Here is a 21,051-nt window from a genome sequence, read left to right as displayed (position 1 = left end):
ACACCGGGTTACGCATACGTCCACGCTTTACGCAAGCGGTGTGCCATGTTTCATACAGTTCCATACATGGAACAACTTTAACGCAATGGTACGCGCTACGTCTACACTTACGCAACGCTTACGCAGCCTGTATGAACAAGCTATTAAACGAGACATATTTATGTAAAAATGACATAAGTCAATCTCTCTCGTTTTAACTGTTATTAAAGTCTGAGCAAGTCAAAGTACTTGCTTAGTGCTTACGCTCTAATATAAATTGGGCGCGAGCGTTCTTACAAAATAAAACAATTTTGTACACAGTTATACCTAGTCGTTTTTAACTTACCTAAGTTAATTTTAGTTAATTTATAAAATAAGTAAGTAGTTAGTATAATATAGTCATTTACCTATACTATGTATTACTTAGTTAATTTCCTTTTTAACATTTAATAGTTTTTAATACTAAGCAACAAAAAAGGAACGATAACACGAACAATATTTCAAAGTAAATTATTTTAAGTAAACGCATTTCCTGTATTAATTGAATAACCTCACGCCGAAGGGAGTTGATTCCACAGTTTGCATGTGCGTGGAAAAAAAGGAATATTATAAATGAATGCGTATATATTGTCTTCTCTCCTTTTTTATCCTAGGATTCTTTTCCGCACTTAGACGTAGCTCTCCGCTGTATACGTGAGACGCTAGTGCGGCTCACCCTCGGATCAATCCAGTCAACTGAACTTATTCCAAATCCTAGCGGACTTAAGGGAGTATTGCTGGCGAGCCAATGTAAAAATTCTCGTTGGGCAGAATATACACCGCTACGATTATAGGCAGTATGTATTCCAGTGTCTCGTTACTCTTGAAGTATGTTTTGCATAGAGGGCAGTCGGTGGAACAGAATGGAGAAATGAACAGTGTCCTGTTATCGTGTCTGTTCTAAATTTCCATCGATTTATTTGTAGAAAGTAGTTTCTTAGGAAGGTTTTGGATGGGGCTGGGTACAGCCTCCTTCTATCTACAATCTGTAGTACTTGCGTATTGTATCATCGGCCCGCTCCCGCTCCGCATCCCGCTGTCGTCGTGGCCGCAGCCTAACGCTTGTGCTATCGCTTAAGCCTTAAGCCATAGCCGTGGCCTCAGCGACGGTGTCCGGCAGCCTCCTCCGCAGCGTCTCCGGCGTGGCCAGCGTCAGCGCCGCAGCGGACAGCGACGCGCAGCCGAACAGGGCTGTTGGCAGCGCGCGCCACCATTCACTCTGAAAGGAAATACTACCTATCATATTATCATCAACCACATCAGCTCACTACTCAATCCTCTCAGAATTAAAAGGGTTTGGCCATAGTTCACCATGGCGGCCATTGGCAGACTTTATTCAGCTTTGAAAACATTATGGAGAACTCTCACGTGGTGTTTAGAAGGAGTATGGAAGTTTTATAGAACCCCTCGGATCTGGTCTGGTGGAAGACTTCGGCCGTAGTTAGTATCACCCTATCAGCAAAGACGTTGAAGAAAACTTAGGAATTAAATAGCATTACCTATCAAATAAGAAATTGATTTAATTTATAGACTAGTGTTTACTTACCAATAGCGGAGTAAGTGGAGCCAAAACTGTGCCCACTCGCGCAAGCATAGAGCAAGTACCGACTAAAGAGCCTCTTGCTGATGTAGGGACTAACTCTGACGTGTACACATATACTGCGTTGAAACATGCTGATATAGACGTCTTCCCAATCAAAAATACTGCTATTGAAGTGGTTTTGTAATCTGGAACAAGTACAGGACTTACTTATAGTAGACAAACTATTACAGTCTGAATTGAAAAGCAAACTAAACTAAAAATGATCCTGCTAATATTTGCTGATGCAACTCATGGCATGAATTATAGCTGTATGCCCAGAAAATAAAACTTGTCTTTCAGAATAGGTAACACTTCTAATTTACCTTTGTTGTCCGTAGTACTTACTGCCTGCTGATCTTACTTCCAGTAGCAATAGGTATGGGTAATTTGATTACCTTTGTTACTACTGCAATAGCAGTAGTAGGTAAAATGGGAAATAAAAAAAATCGAACTATTTAAATAATTAATACTATGATAAAATACGTATTATAAAACTTTTGGACTCTTGTGTGTAAGAGTAGCAAACCTGGATACAAAAAGTGCTATAACGCTGATGATAATAATAATGAGTTACCAAATTCTTTAGCAACCTAAGAAAGAGAAAGAAATTTAATCACTTCAGTACCTTGAGGTATAAATCCGCTAGAGACACAGCAAATGCCACAGAACACGAAGCCACCCAACAAAGTCTTCTTCCTCCCGATCCTGTCTAAAGTTATCACAGCAATGATATCGCCCGGTATCGTGGCGAGGGACGAGAGGGCAAAGTTGGTGAACTTGTTCCCCGGCAGACCCACCGAGTTGAACATTAATCCATAGTACACGAAGGCTGCGGTGAACCACCACCACGAACAGACGATCACTCTGTTAAATTTAATACATTTACATAAAAAACAACGGGAGAGTAGTCTCAACCGCGATCTCTCTAGTCGAATCCCTATGAAATAGGACTCTGGATGAGTTCGAAATAGTCAGGCTTACATCGACTAAATACGAGAGTATAGCTGGTATATTCTTTACTTAAAATGGAAATAACTTACTATAGTTTAAACATTAAAACAGTAGAGAAGCCCACAAACTAATGGCCTCAAACACAATATACCAACGACTTCTATCTACATTTATTAATTGTAATTACCTTTTGAGTAACGCAGGTGACGAAAACAGCAGTTTTACATTAAACTTTTCCTTAGCAATATTCTGACTCATTGCTCCTTTCAATTCTTTTGTAATTTCATCGACCACTTTGTCTGATACTGCAAAGTGATTCCAGCTGGCAATTTTCTGTAGAACCATCAGAGCTTCTCCACTTTTTCCGTTGGTAAGCAACCAGCGCATGCTTTCTTCTAGAATGTAAGGGTATAGGAGGAAAATTGGAGCAGGAGAGGCGACAAGAAGAAGAAAATGTCGCCAGTAAGGAATATTCCAGACGATAAAGGTAAGGATGAGTTCGCCAACTGCTACCGAAATGCCTACGGCTGCAGATCCAATGGTTCTTTTGTCGCTCCCAATAAGCTCCACAACTAGAATTTAGGAAATGTTTTTAGAGACCATTTTTACATGACCATCTTGGCATTTTAACAAAATTTTTGTGACGAGATTTTTTTGTGTTACTTATACTATTTGATGCCCTCGAATTAATCTGAGTGGATTTAGGGACTTTTCCGGGATAAAAAGTATCGTGACTCCAAGATACAAGCCAGTATCTCTTTCCCAGGTTTCGTCAAGATCGGTTCTGTGGTTGAGTTAAGAAAAGGTAACAGACAGACACACAGTATGTATAATTATACTAGCTTATGCCCGTGACTTCATCCACCTTGATTAAATTTTTTATAAGTCCCATGGAAACTTTTTGATTTTATGTGTTATTAAAAAGTACCTACTCTCTAGTTAAATATCCGTTTCAGAGAAACAGGCAGACTTTCGGATTTTTAATATTTATATGGATTAGGACATTTGAAATGATTTGAAGAGGTTGAAAACTTACTCAGAACAAAGCATGTAGTGTAAGTGCCAGTTACTAATACAGCTTCGAAAAACTCAATTAGTATGTAAGTTAAATAGGCATCCTGGCCAGTTCCTGCTAATATCTTCAATGCTCCTATTCCAAGGCATAATCCACTTATAGCTATAGCTTTTCGCCGACCCCATCTGTAGATAATTTTTAATGATGATACAAAAAACTTAGCACAAATACGCTTAAAATAATATAATCGTTGAATCAATAAGAGTGAGAAGATAAAAATATAAGATTGTAGTTTACCTGTCTGAAATGTATCCCATTAGAGGCATTGAAATCAAAACTCCGAGGTTGTGCACTGTACCCACCAATGTGCGCTTCCATTCATGACATGCCAGATCAAACTGAAAGATAGAACTCAAATAAAATGTGAAAATGAAAAATCTGTGCTGCATAGTTCTAAGCTTCTGAATATTTTTTACCGGCAACGCATTCGCGGTTCTTCTGGTGCTGCAAATGTCGAAGGACCGCGATAAAATAGAAAAGGACTGTGCAGGAAGCCAGGATCCACAAACGTATTTTTTTTTAATAAGAAATAGCAAGCAAACGAGCAGGCGGGTCACCTGATGATAAGTGATTACCGATGCTGATGGGTTGCCGGCCTTTCAGGAATTTGTTGGTCCACCCTTTGATTAACTCCATGTTGTAATCTAAGGAGGAAAGGAGCTGTTACTGCACTGAGCTGTAAGTGCACCAGGCATGCAGGTGGTGGTATTGGATGGATGTTGATCAATATCGTTATTTGTCCGCGAGTTATGGTTAGCAAAGGTTGAAAGTTGTACCTCGTTAACAATAGAATCTCTCGTATCATAGAGCCATTGATCACATTCCTCTACATGATCCAACTCCTCAGGGTTACAGGTCGCGTTGTGTGCGTAGACCGGGCGGCTGCAGTGAACATTAGTAACGTTGGACGGCCACCAGATAGGTAATGCTGATGACGCATTATTTACTTCACATTGTGGTACTGCACATCTGAAAACGTTACCAGGGGTTATCACTTTTGATAAGATTTTCAAGCCACTTTTATGTGGGTATACCTAAGGAGAATATTGCGCCTATTTCATGCTTTAGCAACTTGTTAATATAACTAACTAGTAGAATTCAAGGATTCCAGTTGAACAAAAACAGCTGTTTTGGGGGTTAGTAAATACTAGATAGGTATTTGATACTTGTATTTCACTGGATCGCGCCTCTCTTTTTTTGATTTATGGATCAATTATAGTAAAACAATAGATAATACTTACATGCGATAGTATTTATAGCTGATACTATAAAAAAAATAAGCTAATGCATCAAATAGTTTTGTAATAATCGCCAAAACAACGACTTTATCATAAGACAGAAAATAAATAGGACAGAAAGTAAACGTACGCACTTCACCATCACCATCATTATTATCATCGTCACCTCAATCACTAAGTATGGATCTCCTCTCGGAATGAGAAGGGCTAGGGTTATATACCTCACCACGCTTACCAAGTGCAGATTAGAAGAATTTGAGAATATTATGGAGAACTCGGGTTGTTCCGTTGAGTCCACTGAATAGGTAAGTGGAGTCACACTTAGGCATGCAAGTTTCCTCACGATGGTTTGCTCCACCTTTAAAGCGATTTAGTTGCTTAAAACGCACATAACTCCGAAAAAAGTGCTTTCCAGGACTGAACCCTGAGCCGGAAGTTTTAATGCTCTTAATCTTGTTAGAGCTTTTCAAAATTTCGTACCTTTTAGGCACCTACCTGTAATCGATAGCAGCTGCAGCAAATACAAAATTGGTATTGCTCAGTGCAGTGCAAACGACTGGGATGGCCGCCAGAACACACTGCCAGATCTGATACCTCCCGAACCCGCTCACCAGCTCCGCTAGATCTTCCTCGATCGATACCTTCACAACGTCTTCGACTTTTTTCATCTCCATTATTATCAAGATCAAATCAAATTTTCAAGTCTAACAATTTATCATAAACTTCATCTTAATTCTAAAAAAGAGATCACTGTAGTGATAAGGTCACCCTGTAACTGTAGGTACCCTGTACCTGTTAACTGTAGATAGGTATATCCTGTATTTTTATTCTTTAGCAATAAAGACGTTTACTCAAATAAATAAATAAATTCTAACGGGTAAGTACGTACACCTTTGGTCAGAAGAAAAATACTAGCTCGCGATTCTAATATCATGCAAGGGTAATTTTATGTTCCAATCTAATAGCATAAGTGTAGCCATAGAATAGCTTGGCATAATGGTTTAACAAGCTGTGATTTGTAACCTATTCAAATCTCCACATTACTGGGCATACCATACCATTAGTTCAGTAAACACTAAACATGTATTAAAGATGATTTAGTTACCTAATCTTTTGATTTAAAACTGGTGATCTGTCAAATACGTACATCTCCTGGGCGTTAGCCATATCACTAAGGGAGGGATAACTAACGGCTTATGCCCTTGTGCTGTGACATATCTACCTGAATATGAATTCAATAATTTCAGTAATTATAATATTATTATCATCATTGAATCTTAACATGATAAGTGAGATTGAAATCTACTATGTAAGAACGAGCAGCACTTAGAATATACAAGGACTTAAAAATAATCTTTTGGATTATCCATGTTTTATTGAGATTTGATAATACTAACCATTTACAATAACAATACATCAATTTAATAACATTTCATGGGCATAAATAATAATAACACAATGTATAGATATAATTCCTGGCATGCGTTGCAGTGCCGCTTTGTATGAACGAATCACGCACCACCGACTTTACGTTGACGATACTATGTAAAAACTTCCCGCATGACCCTACAACAACTGTACAAAGTTTCATCGTAATCAGTTGAATTATGTATGAATGCACAAACAAACAAGCAAAGATGCATTCATTTTTATTAATTTGTTATTTATACAAGTGGGCTTCTTGATAAAGTTATCAAATTTTTATTTTGGGTAATAGTGGGCTTAATAAATTATTTTATTATTGAAAAAAATCATTCGATTAGTAATCGTATAATACAACGCCGGTCTAAGGAATATAATAGTTGAAATAAAATTTGAATATCAAATGTCTAAAGATGAAAAAAACAATCCTATGGGAACACAACCTGAGGGCAAAGGAGATGGGATTAATGGCAGAAAAGGAAGTGTTTTCCAAAAGCCGTTGGACCTTGACGAAGTGTTGACCTCGGAACTGGGCCAGTTCGGTTGGTACCAGCAACGAAACATCCTTCTGGTCGCTTTACCTATTATATTGTCGACGTTTATCAATGAGTTCATATTCTCTGCTGCCGCTATACCACACAGGTAAAGAAAAATTTACAAACTAAGCCAGAACTTAGATACTAAAATTTCTCAATGCTTGAAGACCAGTCTTCGAACAGTGTGTCTTCGTAGGAGAACCAGAGTAACCGACGTAGCTTAAAGGGTTGGCGAAGTGGCAATGGAATAGTTCGAAAAACTGATAGACGTTGGGATGCCAAAGTGCTAGAAAGGTGACCTCGCACTAGAAAGCGCAGTGTAGGAAGACCAAGTTACAGGGAACCACTGGTTTCTGGCAGCGCAAGACCGTGGTGTGTAGAGGTCTCTACAAGAATAGAATAGAATAGAATAGAATTGATTTTTATTCAAATAGACTTTTACAAGTGTTTTTGAATCGTCAAATAATTTACCACTGGTTCGGAATGCCGGAATTAGGAATAAGAATAATTTATTGCATCAACTGTGTACATGTTTAGGTTTTATAAGTTTATTAGTTCCAACAGTTTGCCACTTTGTGGCGTGCAACTTTACGAAAATAAGAGTATAAGGTGCTATAAGTTCTTAACACATTTAGGTAGGTAGCTACTAATTTTTATAAAATTATCATAGACCTAATAATAGTATTTTGACCAGTGATCTATATTATGTCGTCACTGGCAACACGCACTATTTGAAGACTTTAGTACTGAAGAAATTTGGATGAGGACTCGAAGCAACTAACGTATCTATTTTATTTTTATCATTATTAGATGTCGTATCACTGAATGCGGCGAGGATGGTAAATCTCACGTCTACGGTCCTGAATGGATATTGAATGCCGTGCCAGAGTCTGGCTCAGGGTTTGCGAGTTGTGAGAGATACGCGTCTAGCAACCCTGGCATCAATGGTACCTTAGATTATTGCCCGGACAATTTATTCGATAAGTCTTCGACTACTGGTTGCGAGAGATTTGTTTACGCTCGGGACAATACTGTTGTATATGATGTAAGTTACACATTTACACAATATCTAAATAGCTTACCATCCTCCTTTTTGATAGACAAAACTTTGATCAAAATCATTTTCAAGATACCACTGCTTGACCGAAATTTATGTAATTTCATATCTCTATACATAACATTGAATCTTGTCCTGACATTTACGGATCTATCAACGCAAAGCCTAAACCACTGGGGTTCGTATAGTTTTTCATAGTACAAGATAAGCTCCAGCTTTACTTGAATTGCCGAAACTTATCTACTTTAATGGTTTGGTAGATTTAAATCTACATCCAAAATATCAAGTTTCTGAGCTTTCGTCTGTACGTTGATATTATGTTTTTCCTTTTATATTATGTACCAATTTATTTTAGTTTGATCTGGGATGTCAAGAATGGTTGAGAGCCATTGCTGGCACGATGAGCAGCGTGGGAACTCTGCTGGTGCTGCCCATCACCGGCTACATCTCCGACCGCTTCGGCCGAAGGTTCGCGCTCATCATCAGCGTCTTCAACCTGGGGCTGTTCGGCCTCATCCGAGCCTTCTCCGTCAGTTACCCTATGTACTTGGTGCTTCATCTTCTACAGACCACATTTGGATCTGGTGCTTACAGTTCGTCGTATATTTTGGGTAATATTTATTTCATTGAAAATGTAACAATTACTTACAACAATGATACATGAAGCAAAAAACTAACCCTATCTATTAAAACTAAAAACTTTAAAAATATAATATAATAACTAAATATATTATTAAAAGGAGTACTAAAATATATTATTAAAAGAAGTGTTTGGGTAAAATATATTTTCTACTATATGCACAATATTCAGTCGATCAATAAGTCTAAACAAACTAAATATATTTATACAGAACGACATCAAGATAAAACTATGGTATAATACTAACATTTATACATAATAATTTGTTATATTGCAGCTGCCGAACTGGTCGGTCCCAAATACCGCGTCATAACAAGTGCTTCCGCAGCATCAATGTTCGCCACGGGACAGGTCATCCTCGGCGGAGTGGCCTGGCTGATCCCCAACTGGCGCTACATGATCATCGCACTCCACGTCCCTTGCTTCCTCATCATCGCATACTACTGGCTGCTTTCCGAAAGCGTTAGGTGGCTGCTGTCGAAGAAACGGTACACGGAAGCGGAAAAGATATTGGAAACCGTAGCGAAGGCAAACAAAACGTATATCAGTGAAAAGTCAATGCAAGCACTTATGAATCCTTCAGAAAGCGCTGTCGTCTCTGGTGTAAGTGAATCTTTCGAGGTTTTAAAGTTGTTTTCATATTCCTTGAGATAAAATGATCATCATCAAGATCAAGCCATCGTAGGCCCATTAATCACGGGATTGTTCTCAGAATGGGAACGGTTTGGGCCATAATCTGCCACGTGGCTGAGTATGGATTAGCAGACTTTGTTCACCTGTGAGAACATTATGGAGAATTCTCAGGCATGCAGGTTTCCTCACGACGTTTTCCTTCACCGTTAAAACGAGTGATATAATTAATAGCTTAAAGCGCACATATCTCTGACAAGTTACAAGTGTGTACCTACCCGGAATCGAACCTAAGAACCCTAGTCAATGGAATAAGGGAATTTTAAATATAAGCTTAGACTTAAGATTTTTTCGCTACGCTCAATGGATATAAGTCATATTATTTAACATTGGTCAAAAACATAGAATTCAATATTGAGCATTTATAACCCTCGTGGGCCAAGCTGCGAGCAAAAGTTAGAGCCGCTAGTTGTCCGCTAAAATTTTATATAAGAAATGTTTGTATGTCCGTCTGTCTGTTCATTTCTATGCATTTGCGGATCGTTCTACCGTTTAAGTTGAAACTTTTTGCATTATAATGTTGTTGTTGGGACTTGCGTGAAGGGTTCTAAAATGTTAGCACCAACTTACAACAGGTGGCGTACGAGTCGCATTGCAAGGCATGCCGAGCATTAGCTAGCAATTTCTGAAACTAGGTATTTCCACACAAATGGACATATAAATATTTTATTACACAAATAAAGATACAATATACTTACCCTTGAAAAGTACGTGACCATCAATTCAATTACCTAATGTGTGTACTTAACTTTTTTTTAATTTCAACTTTTATACATTTTCTGATGTCCAATTTTTAGGAAGAGAATCCTGGATTAGTGCGCACCATATTGCGTTCTCCAGTTCTACGCAGAAGAGTTTGCACGACGCCAATATGGTGGATCACCATGACCTTCGTCTACTACGGCCTCTCCATTAACTCTACTGGTCTCTCCGACACCATGCATCTGAACTATATCTTGACATGCGCCATAGAAATCCCTGGTTACGTCACTGCAGTTCTGGTCCTGAACAGAATTGGTAGAAAGGCTACTTTGTCTTCGGGCTATTTCCTCAGCGCGGCTTGCAACATCGCTTACATCTTTGTTCCTAACCGTAAGTACAGTTTCTACCATTTTAAGAGTAAAGTAACAGAGTAGATTTTTATCACACTATATATAATATTATAAAGGCGAAAGTTGGTGTGTGTGTGTGTATGTGTGTGTCTATGTTTGTTACTACTTGACGCAAAAACTACTAGACGGATTTGGCTGAAATTTGAAATAAAGATAGGTAATATCCTGGATTAGCACATAGGCTACTTTTTATCCCGGAAAATCAAAGAGTTCCCACGGCATTTCGAAAAACCTAAATCCACGCGGGCGAAGTCGCGGGCATCGGCTAGTCCATAATAATATAGACTTGGCCTTGACTGCCATCACACGAATTAAGTAGTAGGTGAGGATGCAGCCTAAGGTGACGCGCGTCTAACCAAAAATTAAAATGTGTTCATGAACAAATAATTTAGTATTTTCAAATTCCAAAGGAAGAATACTATTATACCAATTGGATTATCATATGAATTATGAAAGGGCTTTACCTGTACATCCTATAACAGGATATATACTTTATTAGTTTTCGATTTATCTTGAAAAATGACGAAAAAATACCACTATAGTACGGAACCCTCGGTGCGCGAGTCTGACTCGCACTTGGCCGGGGTTTTTCAAAGGGTGATTATATAACATTAACACTAACGGGAAGAACGAAAGCTGGAAGAGCATTCCATAATATTCTGGCAGTGCATATTAGAAACATCCCAACACCTATTATTATCGATCGATGGTTTCAATCGTTCTCTTGTATAGTTATACTTCCCTAAGATTTTATTTTGTATTTCGTTTTCAGATATGAATGTTCCTCGACTTATCCTCTTCCTAGTGGGCAAGTTCGGTATATCGGTGGTGATGACGTCGGTGTACCTGTTCACATCGGAGCTGTATCCCACGGAGTTCCGGCACACTCTGCTGGCGTTTTCTTCTATGATTGGTCGGATTGGATCCATTACAGCTCCCCTCACTCCAGTGCTTGTAAGTCTATATCATCATCAGAATGATCAACTCATCACCATCCCAATACTGAGGCTCAGCTCGGAACTAGAAGGGGTTAAGCCCATAGTCCGCTATGCGCCAAGTGCGGATTAGCCGACTTCGCACACATTTGAGAGCATTATGGAGAACTCTCAGGCATGCAGGTTTCCTCACGATGTTTTCCTATGTGAGAGGCGGATGTCTGATTAGATATTATCAAGACTCTGTTCGTCTAAATCCTTACTTCTATACTATATCCGTGCTAATATTATAAATGCGAAAATGTGTCGGTCTGTCTGCCTGTGTACTAGCTTTTCACGGTTCAACAGTTTAACTGGTTTTGATAAAATTTGATATAGAGTTAGCTTACACCCCGGGGAAAGCCATAGGCTACTTTTTATCCCAGTAAATCAAAGAGTTCCCGCGGGATTTTTAAAAACCTAAATCCACGCGGACAAAGCCGCAAACATCTTCTAGTATAATATAAAATAGTGTGATGTACTTGTGTAACAATAATGTGTTTTTGTGGTATTTTATCAGTAGTCGTTTGCCTACGTTCTAATAACACCTGTATACAATGACCAGAAGAGGTATGAGAGTGAGAACTCTTAACTTATTTTTCAGATGGATTACTGGCACGGAATACCATCACTGATGTTCGGCTTTATGGCCGTCCTCTCCGGCGCGCTGGTGCTCACGCAGCCAGAGACCCTAGGCACTAAGCTACCCGATACGCTCGCTGAGGCCGAAGCGCTGGGCAGATCAGAGTCTAAGCTTGATCCTACTAGATAATAATAACTTAGATCTTGACAATTAGTTTTAATTTTAGTAGTTTAATTACTTGTTATTCATCATCACTTTACCCATTTACAGAGTATAAATGTTCCTTGCTTATAACTAAGAAAGGGTTTCCAAGAATGGGCTTAAGCCACAATCCACCTCGCTGGCGAACTGACACACCTTATAAATCTACTTTTGAGAACATTTATATGAAGAACTTTTAGGAATGCCGGTTTCTTTACTTTATTCACCTTCACCTTCATCGTTAAAGCAAAAAATCATGTTATAAAAGCGTACACTCGACACCCACAAAGGATTTACTCGTACAGACCTATAAGAAGAAGATATTATTACTAATCGATGATTTTTTTTAATTTAGCCAACAAAAATTCTGATTCTGTTGCATGAATGGAATAATAATCTGTGAAACTGGTTTTAAATGGCGTCAAAACAGTATAGTAAAAGGTGTGTTATATTTTTTAATAAAGCATTTTCGACACTGAATTAATAAATTTGTATTATTTTAAACTGCGTACACAAACACCTATTTTACACCCTTAGCTGAGCGTTGATAGATTCAGTCAGTCAGTCAAACAGTCACCTTTTCTTTTTATATTCCATGCGAAATAATCATCATTTAACATTTTGTGTCTCGAAGATATATAGGTAAGACTATAATTGCCTATTAAATTTATAGATTACGTCACGATAGGATTATTACTAGGACATATTTATTATTACTGATGATAAAGGTACAGCCGAGTTAACGAGAGCTGCCACTTTCAACACATTTACATATTACGTTTGCATAGCATCTATGAACAAGTGCAAATGTTATGAAAAGTCTCTTTGTCTCTTTCGCACGCGGCCAGGCTTATAGGCGTTACAGAAAAAGTTATTGTTTTGTTTTTATTTTACTATGAAATACAGAGTGATTTTTGGTTTTAAAACCAATTCGTTAATCTACCGATAGTTGCTTTTGGGGTTAGAATAAAATGTTTTCTGAAAAAATTGGATATTAAATTAAGAAGATAATCTAGTGAAACAACACTATAAGCATAGTGATGAAAGTAACATTTTTGTGACATTTTAACAAGGGATTTTAAACAATGCGTAACCGGAACGCTAGCAAAAACGAAGCCAGGTGATGATAACTTAAGGTACCAAAAAAACACGTTTAAAAAAACCCACTCGGGGTCATTGCCGCGTCGTAGGGGGGCATTGATCCGAGTTTTTTGAAAAATACTAAAGCGCCGGCCACACAGGCCGCGTAAGCGTAGATATAGCGCGTAGCATTGCGTTGTAATGTATGGAACTGTATGAGATATGTCATACCGCTTGCGTGGCGTGAAGGTTCGCGTAGACGTAATGTGTGCAGTTGACACGTGTATGAGCGCGCGTGTCAATCGGCTTTTAATCACTAAAACTACAAAATAAGGCAAATGGTTACTGGCATTGGATTGTGTTTAGGTAGTATAATAATAACCCTAAGATTTAGCTAGCGTTCTTTATGGTTACACTGATTTTACCACCGAACCGCAAGACGTCGGGCGAGTTTCCATCCTTATGTCGTTGACATTCCATCTACACGCACGAAACGTTTTGCGTCTTCATTCCTCATACGCATGGCAATCCAATCCGGGTATCTTTAAAACAAGAGTGAATAGGCACCTTCTAGGTAAAGGCGTCCCATCTTAGACCACATCATCACTTTCCATCAGGTGTGATTGTGGTTCAGCGCTTACCTATAGTGAATAAAAAAAAAAGATGTACTCGTATTATCTTTCAGTGAGATACTATCTTTATAGCGAAGAAATGATATTGGTCTCAAAATGTGGCATGCAGGCTGCAGCGCGTTGAAATCAGCGCAGGCGCAACTTCTTTAAAATAATATTAATCGTTTGAAAAAAAAAAACATGCTGTATAATAAAATGACCTGTATCTAAGTTTGCCATTACGATAACAATTAGTGGAGGAACTCATTCGATGAGAGCATGCGGTGTAGATCGTTGTGTTTTTTTCATTGAAAAAAGATAAACTTGAAAATGGCTGCAGAATCAAAAGGTGCATCGGAAAACAATGGAAATAATAGAAAAGGAAGTGTGTTCAAAAAGCCTATAGATCTGGATTATGTATTAACTAACGAGCTGGGACAGTTCGGCTGGTTCCAGCTGCGCAACATTCTCCTGGTTGCGATACCTATTGCGATGTCTGCATTTATGAGCGAGTATGTTTTTTCTGCTGCTGCCATACCACACAGGTAAAAAAATAACTTTTTTAAAATATCTTGTATGTAATCTTTATCTTCATAATCCTTACCTACACTGTCGGCTTTCTACTGAGCACGGGTCTCAGAATGGGAAGGGTTTGGCTACAGTCCGCTAAGCGCCGATTGGCAAAATTCACACACCTTTGAGAACATTATGGAGAACTCTCAGGCTTGCAAGTTTCCTCACGATGTTTTCCTTCACAGTCAAAGCAAGTCATATTAAATTGTTATAAGCGTGGCGGACTCCTATTGTATCCCCAAAAAATTGATCCCCAAAATGGGGTTGAATTCCCAAAAAATCCTTCTTGGCGGATGTCTGCTTACGTCTTAGCTATCTATCTATCTACATACCTTTCAGCCCGATCCGATATATTTAGATATTGATCCACTTTCCATCATTATTTTCTACCCTTATAGTTTAATGGGTTTGTAACTTTTATCTTATATCAGATGTCGTATCCCGGAATGTGGCGAGGAGGGGAAATTGCACAAGTTTGATCCAGATTGGATCTTGGATGCCGTGCCCGAGTCTTCTTCAGGATTTGCAAGTTGTGAGAGGTACACCCCTCGGGGTCTCGGCACCAACGGTACCCTGGACTACTGCCCGGTTACCTTGTTTGACCAGTCTACTACCACTAGGTGTGATGGTTTTGTGTACGCCAGGGACAATACTGTGGTATACGAGGTTCGTATCACAACAAAAACCAGTCACTTAGGGCCAGTCCCGTTTCAGCACCCGATTCACAGTCAGTGCCATTCCAGCTTTGCAACCAGTTGAGCTATATCGGTTACTCTGGTTATTCTCATTTATGATTTGGTTACGTAGAGAAACTCCAAGCATGACTCTTTCCATCGCCACTATTACCATAACATTTCCATAGTAAAATAAAATAGTATCTAATCAATTTTCAGTTTGACCTCGGATGTCAGGATTGGATGCGAGCATTAGTTGGTACGATGGCAAGCGTGGGCACTTTGCTGGTGCTGCCTATTACGGGGTATGTGTCCGACCGCTTCGGCCGAAGGTTCGCGCTCATCATCAGCGTCTTCAACCTGGCTCTCTTCGGCCTCATCAGAGCATTCTCTGTGAACTTCACCATGTACTTGATACTCCAGCTTCTTCAGACTACGTTTGGTGCCGGCACTTTCAGTTCATCGTACATTTTTGGTAAGCATGTTTGAAATTTTACTCTGTAATGCAATTCGTCTTTATTTGTATACTTAGTTATTTAGCGATCCGCTCCCGCTTTGCACGGGTGCAATGTGAATACTAATGTGGTGTCAGTGTGGTTATTCTGTAAGTATTTCTAAAGAAATACAGCATTTTCGATGAAAACTCTCAGTCGGCTCGATTTCTTAATATAAGATGTACTAACTATATAAATGTTTTGTATACCTAATAGATTCACAGATTCTAGTATTTTAACAATTTATTGTGTAAAATTAGATTCTGCAGTATTTTCTTCTCAAGAAGAGCCCGATTGAAATTGAGGACGGGCCTTGCAATATTATGAAACTGGACTCGAACTTCTTGTCTTACTGTTATCACTAGCAAGAGTTAAAGTTTTGACTTCCTCCTAGATAATGTAGTTTTTCATTATGTAACTAGGGATCTGCTTCACCCTAATGGTTTGGGATTAACAAATAACTTAACATTTCAGCTACCGAACTTGTCGGTCCCAAATACCGGGTGATAACAAGTGCCACAGCGTCCTCCATGTTTGCGGTAGGACAAGTGATCCTCGGCGGAGTAGCCTGGCTGATCCCAGAATGGCGCTATATGATCATGGCACTGCATATCCCTTGCTTCCTGATAATCATCTACTATTGGATCCTCTCTGAAAGTGTGAGATGGCTACTATCGAAAAAACGTTACTCAGAAGCCCAAAAAGTTTTGGAAACAGTTGCGACAGTAAATAAAACGTATATCAGTGAAAAATCTCTGCATGCACTCATGAGCCCTTCTGAACCCGAAGAAGTCGTGCCAAACGTAAGTTAATTAAAACAAACGACTGTCAAGTGTGTGAAAAAACGAACGAAAAAGTAAAAATCTTTACATCTGAGAATGGCATACCTATTGATTTTCAAAAAAAAAAACATTGTATAAAATCATTCAAGATGATGCAGATGTAAGGATTCTAGGGATATTCCATTCAGCCAAATGTTTTAAGACATGAATTAGAAGTTATAGTGGAATAAAGAATCTTACATACATTAAAACACCCTGAAAAAATTACACTGTTTATTAGGCAGTCGTGTAAATAGTAGTATTAATTCATTTGCTATATGAGACGAGCTGATAATAAATACTTAGACGTTTAAAAATATTTGACTTCATTTCTAAATTTGCAACTATAACGTGTAAGTTAAGTCGTAGATTACCGATCACCGATAAATTTTTATGCACTGCAATAAAAAGTTTATCAGGAATTTTAATAATACGTAATATTTATTTAAATTTATTGCTTTTATAGCACATGTCGTAATATTATAAATCTATCTATCTTTGTTATACACATGACCTTGATCACCTTTTTGATTGCCTTTCAAATTGTATTATCTGTGTCAATTATCTACATTCTACCAGACCTACTTTAAAGAAAATTTTATGTCAATTTTCAGGCAAAGAAACCTGGACTGATTCGCACTATATTAAAGTCTCCAGTTTTGCTCAGAAGAGTATGTACCACTCCGATTTGGTGGATCACTTCAACTTTCGTCTACTACGGACTGTCAATCAACTCTACCGGTCTTTCGGACACCGTGCATTTGAATTACATTTTGACATGCGCCATCGAAATCCCCGGTTACTTCACTGCGGTTCTTATCTTGGATAGAATTGGTAGAAAGGCCACGCTGTCTATTGGATATTTTCTCAGTGCGGCGTGTAATATTGTTTTCATCTTTATTCCTAACGGTAAGTTCATATGAAATTAATGGTCAGTATTATCACAACCTACTCTCTATTTCCTAAGGTCATTTAAATTGACTTTCCCTAGAAACCGGAATCCCTAGATAGCGTATAGATAGAGTATAGCAATACTCGACATTGCATCCACACAATGGAAACAAAATATTTATTTTCTGAGTTTGTTGTGGGCCCTTTTCAGATCTGGGCGCGTTCGAAACCCTCATTGCTTTAGTTTTAAGTTTACCTAAGAAATTACCGTGACTGATTGATAAACTGCATACAACCTGAATAATTGGACCTGATGATTCGAAATATGGAGGAAACATTTCCTTGAGTACCCTTGGGGTAACAAAAGTGCTTATTATTAGAATATTAATAAGCATTGAGTATGAAATATGGATTAATAAAATTGTATCAATGTAATATTTGGAATCATACTTTTCTTTGCGTTAAAAATTGAAATATTTACTTTTCAGAAATGACTATTGCTCGCCTAATAATCTTCTTGTTGGGCAAGTTCGGTATATCGGTGGTGATGACGTCAGTGTACCTGTTCACATCGGAGCTGTATCCCACGGAGTTCCGGCACACTCTGCTGGCGTTCTCTTCTATGATTGGTCGGATTGGATCCATTACAGCTCCCCTTACTCCAGTACTTGTAAGTTTGTTGGGTATTTACCTTCTTCATCCCAGGATACGCATTCACCACAAAAAAACTTGGTACATAGGCTGCACTAAAAGTTTCGGGAATGGAATATTTCCACTGTCCCTGTCATATTAAAATCTTTTTAATTGAAAACTCCTTGGTTTTAAAAATCGAATACCATTTATTTATTTAAAAAAAGATTCTCGGTCTTTTCACAATGTCTTGTCAAACTTGTTTAGTCGTTGAGAAAATGGAATTGACTCGAGAAAATTCTAGAGCGATGATTTATTATGACTTTCGAAGTGGTTTAACACAAAAATAGTGTGTTGACCGGATGATTTCTGCATTTGGTGATGAAGCCCCATCCAAAACCACAATTTATCGCTGGTTTGCTGAATTTCAACGTGGACGTGTCAAGCTCAGTGATGATCCCCGTCAAGGTCGTCCAAAAACTGCAGTCACCCAAGAAAACGTTGATGCTGTGCGTAAGCTGATTGAGGAAGATCGACATGTGACATACCGCGAAATTCAGGCAACTTTAGACATTGGCATGAGTCAAATACAAATATTCTTGCATGAACAATTAGGTGTAAAAAAGTTGTTTTCCCGATGGATACCGCATTTGCTCTGTGAAGAGCAAAAAGCGGCTCGCGTTACTTGGTGCGTCAGAACTCTCGAAAGATTCCACGCAGGATCCTCAAATGCTGTGTACAACATCGTATCAGGTGACGAATCCTGGATATACGCGTACGAACCCGAAACAAAAAACCAGTCACGAGTTTGGGTGTTCGAAAATGAGTTAAAGCCAACAAAAATTGTTCGTTCACGAAGTGTTGCAAAAAAATGGTGGCCACGTTTGTCTCCAAAACCGACCATGTTGCGACTATTCCTCTTGAGGGACAAAGAACGGTTAATGCAGAAAGGTATGCTAGCATTTGTTTGCCATAGGTTGTTTCTGAACTCCGTAAAGAGAACTGCAACCGCCGCATCATCCTCCATCACGACAATGCGAGTTCTCACACCGCGCACAGAACAAAAGAGTTTTTAGAGCAAGAAAACATAGAATTATTAGACCATCCGCCGTACAGCCCCGACCTAAGCCCTAATGATTTCTGTACTATCCCTAAAATAAAGAATACATTGCGTGGTTAGAGATTTTCATCACCTGAAGAAGCTGTGGACGCCTACAAAACGGCCATTTTGAAGACCCCAACTTCCGAATGGAATGGTTGCTTCAATATTGGTTCCATCGTATGGAAAAATGTGTCAAATTTCGCGGAGAATACTTCGAAAAGCAATAAATACATTTTTAAATAGTAATGTTGTGTCACTTCCTTGATTCCCGAAATTTTCAGTGCCGCCCTCGTATCCTGAACAAGCTACTTAACTTAGAATAAAAACCCAGCTACTTAAGTACCTATACTTACCTACTTCGGTACTTCGCGTCAGAATTTTATTGTTCTGACGCGAAAATAATTCACATAATTCAGGCTCAAATTCGGTCTGGCATGGAGTAGGTACCTACTTACTGCTTTCTCCTTTGGGGTTGCTCTACCTAGCACCAACTTGATGCATCAGACTTATAGCTCGCTGCGCCTGAAGAATAATTGACGATGAATCACTTACGCAGACGAAAATGCTCAGCTAAGAATCGTCTTAGATAGATTTCAAAACTTTGACAACGTTTTTGAGGTTAGGTTTGACCCGTGCAGAGTAGTAGGCCAGAGATGGGTTGAGATGATGAACATTGATTAAAGTGTATTCACTGGACGATACGTGAGAGAAGGCATTCCGAACCAGTGGTAGCCCTTGACGATTTAAGAGTACTTGTAAAAGTCTAATTGTATAAAAATATTTTAATTTGAATTTGAATTTAGACGACTTTTGTATTCTAGTGAATTTACAGCTTTATTTTACGCTCGGCCTCAGAATTCGAGTAGCAATTCCGCAAAACTATTGCATCAATACACCTGTCTGTCACACTTATGACATTTTTCTAAGAAGACACCACACACACCTAACGCCGCACACTCTAGCCTAATCTAACGTAGTACCACGCGAATATGATCATAAAGGTGCTAAACGATTTACGGCCTTTGACTGTACCTGATTTTTCAGATGGATTACTGGCACGGCTTCCCGTCGATGCTGTTCGGAGGTATGGGCATCCTGTCGGGGCTGCTTGTGCTCACCCAGCCGGAGACCTTCGGCACCATGATGCCCGACACCCTTGCCGAAGCCGAAGCGCTGGGGAGACCAGAGTCTAAACTAAACTTGAAAAGTTGATTGAACTAAACTATTGATCTCTTTGTTAGTTTTAAGCTTAATCTTAATGTATTTTATCTTACTTATTATAATATTATAAATGTTAAAATTTGTCTGTTTTACTCCTTCATGCCTCAATGGTCGAACCAATTTAGCTGAAATTCGGAATCGAGATAGCTTATACTCTAAACCTCTAAATTAACCTAAAGGTTACATTTCGATTGGGCAAATCAAAGAGAATTTAAGAGTTTAAATATCACAAGTGCTTGAACGGTGACTTCGTGAAATAACCTGCATGCCATGTCCGAGAGTCAAAGGTGTGGAAGTCTGCCAATCCGCACTGGGCCAGCGTGGCAGACTGTGGCCTAAACCCTCCATTCTTAGTCATTAATGATCCGTGTTAGTAGTTGGCCGATAGAGGGTTCATTATGATCATGATTATGATATACATATATTAATTTAATCTTGCGTTACAACATAAATAACTGATTTATGTTCGGTGTAGCAAAAACCCAATCGGGTTTATCCGTATACCGACATTCATCGTCCAGACCCCCGACTAACCAGTTACAAGTCCTATATGCATAATGCATATTATAATGTACCTAGGTATGCATAACAAATAGCAGTCGGTAAGGTTGGGCAAGTGCTAAAAATAATTCTGTTTGCAAACGAGAAGCAGAAAAAACGATTGAATTGAGCTGCACTTAAAATATAAAAAAATCGAGAAAAAACTTTGACAGAGGTATTCAAAATCTTTCAGGTTCTGTGTGATGCGCGTACAGACAGACAGCCAGATAAAAATTAAAGGAAATACTGTTTTGGGGTTGCTGTCGTTATGTCGTTGTAGTTATTACCCGATAGACTGCTGTTGCTGTCGTGCTACTGTACTGCTTGCTGGACAT

General features: G+C 38.8%; 2 protein-coding genes across 2 annotated transcripts; one reads left to right on the top strand and one right to left on the bottom strand.

Moving 5' to 3' along the window:
• Positions 1-1,099: 1,099 nt before the first annotated feature.
• On the bottom strand, positions 1,100-5,767 carry LOC123870280 (organic cation transporter protein-like). Its single transcript, XM_045913513.1, has 8 exons — positions 5,360-5,767; positions 4,403-4,595; positions 3,864-3,964; positions 3,588-3,751; positions 2,739-3,123; positions 2,226-2,464; positions 1,565-1,746; positions 1,100-1,237 (listed from the first exon to the last, which is right to left on the bottom strand). The coding sequence occupies exons 1-8, from the start codon at positions 5,536-5,538 to the stop codon at positions 1,100-1,102; spliced, it is 1,581 nt and encodes a 526-aa protein (XP_045769469.1). The 5' UTR covers positions 5,539-5,767.
• Positions 5,768-6,715: 948 nt separating this feature from the next.
• LOC123870464 lies at positions 6,716-20,239 on the top strand. Its single transcript, XM_045913790.1, has 15 exons — positions 6,716-6,928; positions 7,633-7,867; positions 8,235-8,490; positions 8,797-9,122; positions 10,007-10,301; positions 11,094-11,275; positions 11,900-12,048; positions 12,753-12,807; positions 14,089-14,315; positions 14,775-15,009; positions 15,237-15,492; positions 15,986-16,314; positions 16,947-17,241; positions 17,712-17,893; positions 20,000-20,239. Exons 1-15 carry the CDS (start codon positions 6,717-6,719, stop codon positions 20,165-20,167), a joined length of 3,402 nt encoding a protein of 1,133 aa, XP_045769746.1. The 5' UTR covers position 6,716; the 3' UTR covers positions 20,168-20,239.
• Positions 20,240-21,051: the final 812 nt, after the last annotated feature.

This window comes from Maniola jurtina, chromosome 12 (assembly GCF_905333055.1).
Source record: "Maniola jurtina chromosome 12, ilManJurt1.1, whole genome shotgun sequence".
In the NCBI taxonomy this organism is placed as follows: Eukaryota; Metazoa; Arthropoda; class Insecta; order Lepidoptera; family Nymphalidae; genus Maniola; species Maniola jurtina.
The sequence above is the reverse complement of the archived record's forward strand: the minus strand, read 5'-3'. Positions and strand labels throughout refer to the sequence as shown.

Coding starts and splice junctions, on each gene's coding strand:
- LOC123870280 (XM_045913513.1), bottom strand. CDS start 5,538: ATGGAGATGAAAAAAGTCGAAGACGTTGTGAAGGTATCGATCGAGGAA. Junction 3,752..3,863: donor ATGGGATACATTTCAGACAG/GTAAACTACAAT, acceptor AATTATCTACAG/ATGGGGTCGGCGAAAAGCTA. Junction 1,747..2,225: donor TAGCGGATTTATACCTCAAG/GTACTGAAGTGA, acceptor TACTTGTTCCAG/ATTACAAAACCACTTCAATA.
- LOC123870464 (XM_045913790.1), top strand. CDS start 6,717: ATGGGAACACAACCTGAGGGCAAAGGAGATGGGATTAATGGCAGAAAA. Junction 7,868..8,234: donor ACAATACTGTTGTATATGAT/GTAAGTTACACA, acceptor AATTTATTTTAG/TTTGATCTGGGATGTCAAGA. Junction 9,123..10,006: donor AAAGCGCTGTCGTCTCTGGT/GTAAGTGAATCT, acceptor TCCAATTTTTAG/GAAGAGAATCCTGGATTAGT.